Source organism: Danio aesculapii, chromosome 23 (genome assembly GCF_903798145.1).
Source record: "Danio aesculapii chromosome 23, fDanAes4.1, whole genome shotgun sequence".
NCBI lineage: Eukaryota > Metazoa > Chordata > Actinopteri > Cypriniformes > Danionidae > Danio > Danio aesculapii.
This window is the reverse complement of record NC_079457.1, coordinates 22,979,071-22,988,915: the sequence shown is the minus strand read 5'-3', so window position 1 is coordinate 22,988,915 and position 9,845 is coordinate 22,979,071. Positions and strand designations below refer to the sequence as shown.

Sequence of the window (9,845 nt, the reverse complement as noted above, 5' to 3'; positions counted from 1 at the left end):
TTTGTGTGCGCGTGCGTTTGTGTTGCTTTTTTTCTTTTTCCGATACATATCCTCTGTGTGTTTCCACACCGTCAAGTTTTATATCTGACTTGAACTTGCCCTATATAGAGACATTTTTTGACATGAGAAATGATCCTGTTTGTTTTTATTTATCAGTGCTGCAAAACAAAAGACTATTAGATTTTTTTTTTTAAAGTGCAATTAGTAACTGATATTTAAATTCATCTTTTCTGTGTTGTTGTGACGTGGATCTGTATAGCTTAAAAAGAGATATTTTTTATATATAAGCACAGAAGCGACAACAACAACCAGACGTCAACAGCAAAAGCGGCATCTCGATATAGCACAACAAATTGAGCCTGAGGCGAAATCCAACGCATGTTCCAGCGCAGAGCATGCCAACCTTGCAACCATCATCGTAGCTACATTCGAAAACACACGTGTTGTGCACGGATAAGGCATGCTCCTCATGTATTATATTTTACAAAGATAAATAGCGGTAACGTTTTAGATCTAGCCGAGATTTTTTCTAGAGTAACATAAATAGCCATCGACTAATTCCTTTTTACAATTCTGCAATTTTAATTGTGAGAAGAAGAAAAAACCAATAAGACTTTTTCATTTGATTTCAAATGAAAGTTGCTATTAAGATTGCAGTATTTTCCTCTCTGTCTTAGCGGGCGTTCAGACTTTTAAGGTTTACACTATTAACATTAGACCCATGGTGAGGAGTGCAAGACTAGACGGCTGATTGGACTGCTCAAGTGAAGTGAACGCAGTTTGTTCTTGTTCTTGTGTATTTTCTTCTTCTTTTTTTTTGCACAGTCCCATATGAACGTGCTGCCGTGCACATCCAGCTGTGATCTGTCGACTGTGAGTTTGCTTTTTCGAAAGCAGCGCATCAGCAAAACACTAGTAAAAAGACGGATTCCTCCGTAAGCTCTGGTGGAAATGATATACATGTACATATGCGTAACTGCCAAGATCATTTATGATTGGGAGGACTTTCAGAAATGGGTTGCCTTTCTATAATAGTTTTCTTTTTCCTGATCATAAAGTTCGTATGAGATTTAAATTAAGGATTAGTTTATCCAAAAAAAAAAAGGAATATCGGTTTTAATTGTACTGACTTACTGAAGATTCATTCATTCAATCAGATCCAAGTCCTTTTTTCATTGACGTTTTAAAGATGGTGAAATGGAGATTATTGGTGATTCATTCATTCAAAACAAAAAAAAACACAGGCAAAACAACATGCATCTAATTATGTGATATGATCAGTCTGCAAGAATCGTACAATTATTTACAACATTGGTTGCCTAATTTTGTTTAGTGCTGGTTTAATTGCATTTTATGAATCGCTAAGACCACGGTTTTAGATATAACAAAAACTTGAAAAAAATGTTGTTTACATCTTTGAATAGCCCGATGATAACTAAATTGAACACACATTTAAGCGATGTATCTCTTTAAAGTGTTCAATTACACAAAAATTATGTCGTTAATTACTCACCCTCATTTCGTTCCAGACGCCTCTGAGACCTTCATTCACCTTCAGAATACAAATGAAGATATTTTAGGTTAAATCTGAGAGCTCCCTCATCCTCCATAGATCGCAAGACTCATTCAAAGTACAGAAAAATGTCAAAAAGGTATTTGCCTAATAACAAAAATGATATGCCTCCAGTGGTTCAATCAGAGCATTATCAAGCTACGAGAATACTTTGTGTGCAAGAAAATATATAACCACTTTATTCAACAGTTTCTTCATCGCAGTGTCAGTATAAGAGTGCTGTGCTCTTAAACATGCGCCATTTTTGTTTAATGTTCGCATAAAAGTACTTTCGCAGCTTGATACTATTTTAATTGAACCACTGAAGACATATGGTCTGTTTTGAAAATGTATTTTGGTATGTTTCAGGACAGGAACTGCTGCCTATGGAGGATAATGAAGCTTTCAGATTTCACGTAAAAAGAAATCTTAATTTGTGTTCCAAAGATGAACGGGTTTGGAAAGACTTGAGGGTGAGTAATTAACATGATTTTCTTTTTTTGGTGAACTAACCCTTTCATTCCTAGCCTTTAAATCAGCAGCTACATAACTGTCAGACTACTGAAGATTTGTAGGATCGGATTCTCATCGAGTGTCGTTCATAAACCGGCAAAGCCCATATACAGAAAACTGACTGTGTTTGTTAATGTTCTGTTGAAAAATATAATGGAGGCTTTGTAGAACTGTTTTTCAGTAAGTAAGTGAGAGACGGACAGGATGGAATGTATTGTAAGTGCACAAGGAATGAGGAACCGATTTGTTTTGTGAAGCTTTTTAAATTGTTCAGATGCTCGTGGATGTTATAAAAGAGAGTCAACATAATCGCTGCCTAAACAGGGTTGTGATCATTCAGTTTCCAGTATTTTATGTCCTTTTTTTTTTTTGTTTTTTTTTAAGACAAGACTCACCTGGTCACAGTAAAAGCAACAGTACAGTAGTGGTGAATAAAAAAAGGCTGTTGTGTCTGAGAAAACTCAAACATTATCCATTTGAGCTGTACAAATGGGAAATGTAAAGATGCCCCTCTGCTGAAGTGTTACCAAAATGTAATCTAAAAAGAAAGCATTATTTTTGTATTTTAAAAAGGGGGTTGTAAAAATGTAAAATTGTGTACTGATCAGTGTTGAGAAAGCTGTGGTTATCTGGTAAGACACAGGTCCTAAACGGTTTCTCGAGTTCCCCTGGCTTCCAACTTTACATGTTACTTTTTCAAAGATTAGAGACCGTTTAAGGCGGATTTTAATTTGATACAAGTGATAGGGAATATTTTAAGCCAAACCATTTCCACAGTGGAGCATGTTTTGGGTGAAGTTGTACTGTAAAACCAGGGGGACCCCAGAAGTACTCGACTGACCACCAATAATTAAAGGTTATTTAAGTGAAAATAATCTCTAGAGGACTAAACTTATTGCTGGTGATTTAGCGACTGTAAATTGTAACTAATTCAACTGTTGATTCTATTTATGTTTTGTAACTAATCAAAAAATAAACATCAGATGTTAAATATAAAGGTGTAAAGGAATTTGTTGTGACCACATGCAAAAAAAAAAACATATCTTTGCCATGTGTATATATATTTTTTTTTAAATATTTTTTTATTATAGTTTTTGCAGACATAGAAAAACAAGAAACAGACAGACAAACCCCTCATAAAACAATATTCTGTGCAAAATGTAAAATAAAGCATAAAACAAGGAAAAATGGCGACAACCATGACATATTTGACCTACAATAAGACACAGCAATGGATGTAAAGAGAGAGAGAGAAACAAACTTGCAAAACTTTCAGAAATTAAACAACACTATCAGTCTTTATAGTTTTTTTTTTTTTTTTAAATGACTGGATCCCACATTTTATCATGTACACACATCAACATTTTATACTTATTGTAATTTTGTGAAATATTACTGCAATTAACAATAACTTGTCTATTTAAATTTCTTCTAAAATGCTATTTATTCCTGGGATGGAAAGCTGAATTTTCCATTTTAAATGGCCAGTGATCCTTTAGAAAATTTATTAATATACTTGCTCGGTGCTCAAGAATTATCAATGTAAAAAAAATTTATTGAAGTATTTAAAAAACAGAAACTTTAACAGAAGAATTGTTTGACAAGTAGGATTTTACAGTTGTTTACAGTCATCTTTTTTATTTATTCATCTTTATTCATCTTTTTTAAACTTTTTTCTAAATTTATCTTTGCTAAACAAAATTATATAAAATATGATTATATCTTTTATTTTACTGAGCCCATATTGGGTATTGGGTATTTTCAAAGCACTAGACACTTAAAAGTTCACCCAAAAATGAAGATCCCATCATTATTTACTCCGTCTTGACTTCCAAATCATTAATTGTACTTTTTTTTCTGTTGATCACAAAAGAAGATATTCTGAATCATTTTGGAAACCGGTAACCAAATACTATGGAATGTCTGTTGTTGCCAGTTTCAACATTCTTCAAAATGTATTTTGTGTTCAACCAAATAAAGAGTCAAGCTAGTTTGCAATTAGTCAAGGCTATGTAAACAATGACAGAACTTTCATTTCTGGGTGTAAAATAACACTGCTGTTTACAGGTGCAAAGTGACAGATTACAAATATTCAAATTACTGAAATTGAGTTGTTTTTCCTCAGGAATTGTAATTTACTAGTTTAAAACATGTACTTTTACCTTCCCTTGAGTACATTTGTAGTTCTGTATTGGTACTTTTCCACCTGCAGTCACTAGTATATTTTTTGTTGTCTATGGTGATTGGCTGAGTAGAAAAATCCAATTCCTGTCCAATCAAATCGCACAAAAAAAGTTAATCACATCATACTGGACAACCTCAGGACATAGACGCTATAAAATGCAGCTATTTGAAAGCATTAAAAGTGTCCAAGAAGATTAGCTAAACCTTTACACACAATGACCAAGAGGAGACTGAAAATTGCCAAATAGTCTTTACATTTACATTTAGTCATTTAGCAGACGCTTTTATCCAAAGCGACTTACAAATGAGGACAAGGAAGCAATTTACACAACTATAAGAGCAGCAGTGAATAAGTGCTATAGACAAGTTTCAGGTGTGTAAAGTCTAAGAAGCAAAGCATTAGTAATGTATTTTTTTTTCTGCTATTCTGTCCAGTCTTAAACAATAACTAAATGTACAGAATGTTACGTTTACACACACCAGCACATATTGCATATAAAAGTATTCTTGAGTACTTTTTAAAAGGTCTAAGGTCTTTTTACTCATGGTTTGAGTAATATTTGCTACAGATACTTTTACGTTACTTGAACTACATTTTTGGGCAAGTAATGGTACTTTTATTTGAGTATGATTTTTCGGTACACTTTCCACCACTGGCTGTTTATTATACAGTAAGCGCTTACCTGTAATATTCTGCATCACCAGTAGGTGTCCACCAGTAGGTGTCCTGCTATTCTGTCCAATCAAATGGCACATAGAAAGTAAATTGCATCATACTGGACAATCTCAAGATATGGGCGCTATATAAATGCAGCAAACTATTTGAAAGAATTAAAAGTGTCCAAGAGGATTAGCAAAATCTTTACATAAAATGACCAAGAGATTGTTAAGACAGTCTGAAAATTGCCAAATAGTCTTAAACAATAACTAAATGTACAGAATGTTACGTTTACACACACCAGCACATATTGCATATAAAAGCATTAGCCTTTCACAGCATAATACTCACGACTCTTGAGTACTTTTTAAAAGGTCTACCTTTTACTCTTGCTTTGAGTATTATTTATAAGATACTTTTACGTAACTTGAACTACATTTTGGGGCAAGTAATAGTACTTTTATTTGAGTATGATTTTTCAGTACTCTTTCCACCACTGGCTGTTTATTATACAGTATGCGCTTCCCTGTAATATTCTGCATCACCAGTAGAGGTCTCAGTGTCCTGCTATTCTGATATAAGACAATAACAAGACAGTAACTATAAAATAACAATATGACAAAGATAACAAACACTTTTGACAATATTTAATCATTAAGAACAATATAATCATCAATGCAAAGACAAATGAGCACACATTCCCCTACTCGTTCAATAAGAAACATATCCAGGATATTTTAAAAAACACCAAAAATTGAAATTTTGCTGTCAGACATGTTAAAACGATGAACAGTCCAGCTGCTGCCTTCATTATTGTAAATGCATCTAATGAAGCGTGTTACTAAGCGTTTGCTCTTCTTTTCAGATGTGAGTGTTTAGCGCTGTACAGTGAGCAGTCTGTTGAGGTCAGGCATGTTCTGCTGCGGGTTCAGAAGTCGCCAATCATCTTGACAATGTGCCTATTGTTATCGCTCGGTCTATAGGCATCAATGGGGGGGATTAAGCAGTTGAGATGGCACGAGTACAATAATGCTCTTCACTGTGAACAAGAAACCCATGCAAGAACCCCTGCGGATGACGACCCGCTATAAAACTGTCTGACTGGGGTCTCTGTGTGATACCTGCAGAATTATTACCAGCGGAATTAGCATAACTCCTGCCTACTTGGCTATATGTCCTGAAGGAAGCTGTTCGTTGGACGTTTAAATAAGGAATTTTTCGATATGGCGGTTTTTTACACCAAAACGTGTATTTATCACTTATAAGATCTGTCAAATATAATTTTACATCACTTGCGATATATTATAGGCTGTGCTGGACTGTAAATTTACTTGCCTGCTACTTATTTACACAATGCTAGTATTGGGTTGGACCCCATTTGTCTTTAGATTTGCATAGAATCTACATTGTAGACATTTTGCTCCAAATTGCATGAGCATCACATGCTGCAGGTTTGTCGGCTACACATCCATGATGTGAATCACCACTCAACTATTGGCTTTGACTTTTTAGGTCATTTGCGTAAATGAACTGTCTGTCATTTTACTCATATGTGGAGGAAGCCATCACCGTTCATAAAGGTATGGACATGGTCAGCAACAATTGTGGTAATTGTACTTGTGGTAATTTGTCATGTGGCCAAAAGCGTCAAATGTTGCTGCAGAAATGGAGATTTTTTTCAGAGCAGGCCACCTTTTTCCAATCTTATACTGTTTGTTTTTAGTCAGTGAAATCAGTAGCCCTAATCAATTTGTTGTTGTTAGCTGGCAAGAGTGTCACCACTTTCTTCTGATACTGTAGCTCATCTGCTTAAAGGTTTAAAACCTTGTAAGATGAGTATAAAAAAATTATGCAGATGTCACAGCAAGTTTTTCCTTCATTGCAACCAATCAGAATGGTTCGAATGGTGTCATATACTGTACAATATCAGCTAAATATATTTAAATTAAACAAATAAGCTTTAAACAAAATGAATCTACTGTATCATTAACAGATGTAGCCATACAGTCAGCTTTGCCCATTACTTTATTACTTTAGTGTATCATCATATGTTACAAAAGGTGATGCAGAAACCCAAATAATGAAGTATCTTAAAGAAATGAGACCGGAGCACCTGGGGAGAACATGCAAACTCCACACAGAAACGCCAACTGACCCAACCGAGGCTCGAACCAGCGACCTTCTTGTTGTGAGGCACAAGTGTTAACCACTGCGCTGCCTCACCAATATATTAAATTAAACAGATATTAATTAACTTGTCCTAAAAACAATAATTTGAGCTTTTCATGTGATTTATAAACCTCAATTAAAAAAAAAAAAAGACACTTAAGACTAGTGGTCCAGGGTCACATTTTAGAGTATCAAGGGATATTTATAGCCTGCATGAACACAATTGTAAGTATATAAAAATCTGACTTGAGCATCCATGTTCATTTATCCTGCAGCCCCTGATATTTATGCTATTCGCGATCAAACCAGTAGGCTAGTTAAATTTTTCAATTAATAAACAATTAAGTGTGTTTTATTATCATTACTTACAATATTTACAGTATTGTTTGTTTGCAATATATAATTTGTTACAAGTTGTTAACAACATATATTGTTTGTTACAGTGTTATCTTGTAACAATTAAGCTCTTTCTGACTATATATAAATACACCAACCCAATATTGTGTAAATTACGTCATTCATTGGTTTAAACGTAACCCCCCCCCCTCCCCCTTTTCATAATTAGGGGTAACATGAAGCAGTTGTAACACGACTTATTTCTCCATTCAGGAATGACGTAGAGTGATAATAGTCATACTACATATTCTTAGTTAGATCCTCCTTCGATCTGAAAGAAACCAGCTATATGTGGACATTTCTTCAGTATAAAACAAATTTTGAGGTAAAAGAAGCAGGGGGTGGGGGGTATTTTTTTACATGTCTCATACTGTCTAATCTGTCTTTGTGAAATATTATTGATTCAAATAATTTAACTTATTATTTCCTTAAATTCAAATTGGTATCAAGTATCAGAGCTATTAAATCTACCTTGCATATAAAGATTAATCATAGTGTTGCAATGCCCTCACTCTACCCTACAGGTATTAAAGGTGTCCCTCTGGCCAGTGAAGAGTCGCCCATGATCAGCTGTGAGTCACCGGCTGTTGCGATGCGTTGTGAAGGGTGGAGAAGCGAAGCGAAGTGCTGCGTTCATGCACTGATTGGTAAATAGCAGCGCTCAATCGGGCCAATCCACATGAGTACATCATAAGTGTACACACAGGGAGTGGCGATCCTGCGTCATTCTCCCAACTTTCCTTCTTACTCCTCTAATCTCGTTTTAGCCTAGTAAATCGTTTATTATCCGTTGACTAAGTGGGAAAAATCCAACAGGAAAGGTGCTACCGTGAAGCGGAACTTTTTGATCAAAGGGATTACTCTGCGAAGGAAACAACTAGATGTAGCTATTTCATGGATATATAAATATTTTACTTTAGAACAAACATTTTTTTCCAGAGGAATATCAACCACGCGCTGTCCACTTGAGCGCGCTTTTTGTGTGTTTTGGGCATGTCTGAAGGCGCTCCTGACAGACAGAGATCCTTCACTCACGAGTCGAGATGGGACAGCAGGTGCTCGCGCTCTGCGCTCTCCTGTTCCTCTGTGTACCTCAGCCTGTCACTTCACAAACACAAGAAGGTATACAAGCGTTTTGTTGTTGTGTTATTGTCCTGTAAGCTATATGAATAATGCGAATGTATGTATAAAATGTCGTTGTCTCGTTTAACAAATCTTGTTTGAGTTTAAATATTAACCAAAATTCGATTTCCTTGCCATGGTCACCTTCTGAGATTACTCCTTCCCACCTGTTCCCACCTAAAAGCCTTTTAACAGAATGTGATCTTTACCTGTCTAGTTGATCAATAACGTAAGACATTTTAAAACGTTTTAATATTTAGTCGTGCTTTTAAAATCACTTCTCAGCTTTTTGTAGCTCACTTAAAGGGATAGTTCACCCAAAAATGGAAATTAGCTATTTATTCTCCCGCACGTGGTTTTAAACCAACATGAGTTTCTTTCTTCTGGCATCCGTCGACTTCCATAAAAGAGGAAAGAAACTTAAAAAAGTTTTTAGGAAATGAGGGTGAGTAAATAATGACAGAATTTTCTTTTTTCAGTGAACTATCCCTATAAATAGTTAATTGACTGAGATTGAAAAGCACACACCCTAATAAAAAAAGCCATGGTTTTCATACAAACAAAAAACTAATCATATTGTAGTTAATCCACGATAATTTGACTTTGCTTCAGTAGCCATAGATGCATGGTTTTTGTTGTGTAACTTTGGCTATACAAGTGGTTATCAATGCATGAAGATGATTTACTGTACTTTTCTAATAGTAAGAACATGGTTCATTTTTGTATGGGAAACACTGCTTGTATTTATTTAAACCTAAGTAAAAATCATAATAAAGAGAGAGTTATATGAAGTTGAGCATGTCACAGTGCAGAACACTGCTGTAACTGCATGGCATGTAAGCCCTCTTGACCTTTCCAGACATCACCTTTAACAAAAATTGACTTCAGATCAGAGAATGTAATTGTACTTGAGAGTAGGCAAGGGTGTGTGAGTGTGATGAGCTTAAACACGCTCTTAAAAATCAAGCTGTCTGGAAGAACCAAAAAGGTGCTTTAAATCCTAACCTTTTAAAATAACATTTCAGTGAAAAGTTCTTCAAAGAACCATTTTTCGAAGACTCTTATTTATTCTTATGATCAAAAAACCCTTTTCTTCTATTAAAATACATTCTGAATTGAAAATATTTCCTCAATGCTAAAGGTCCTTTATAGAAACTTATAGAATTTTAAGAGTGCATATATAAAAAGGAGAAAAATGTCTAGCACAATGCCTTTAGTGCAATTTCAGTAGGATTTTGATTTATTCCAAAA

At 34.9% G+C, this 9,845-nt stretch overlaps 1 protein-coding gene and 1 long non-coding RNA gene across 3 annotated transcripts in view; both read left to right on the top strand.

Moving 5' to 3' along the window:
• The first annotated feature begins 1,231 nt into the window (after nt 1-1,231).
• On the top strand, nt 1,232-3,062 carry LOC130216857 (uncharacterized). The gene is made up of 2 exons (XR_008835836.1): nt 1,232-1,652; nt 1,922-3,062. It is a non-coding gene; the product is annotated as an uncharacterized LOC130216857 (long non-coding RNA).
• A 5,133-nt stretch (nt 3,063-8,195) lies between these two features.
• The window catches only part of erbb3b (erb-b2 receptor tyrosine kinase 3b), a 51,072-nt gene continuing 49,422 nt past the window's right edge, over nt 8,196-9,845 (top strand). For both annotated transcript variants that reach the window (XM_056448748.1, XM_056448747.1), the window contains exon 1: nt 8,196-8,594. In XM_056448748.1, coding sequence (XP_056304723.1) covers nt 8,516-8,594 — 79 coding nt within the window. In that variant the 5' untranslated portion in view covers nt 8,196-8,515. The remainder of the gene's footprint in view (nt 8,595-9,845) is intronic.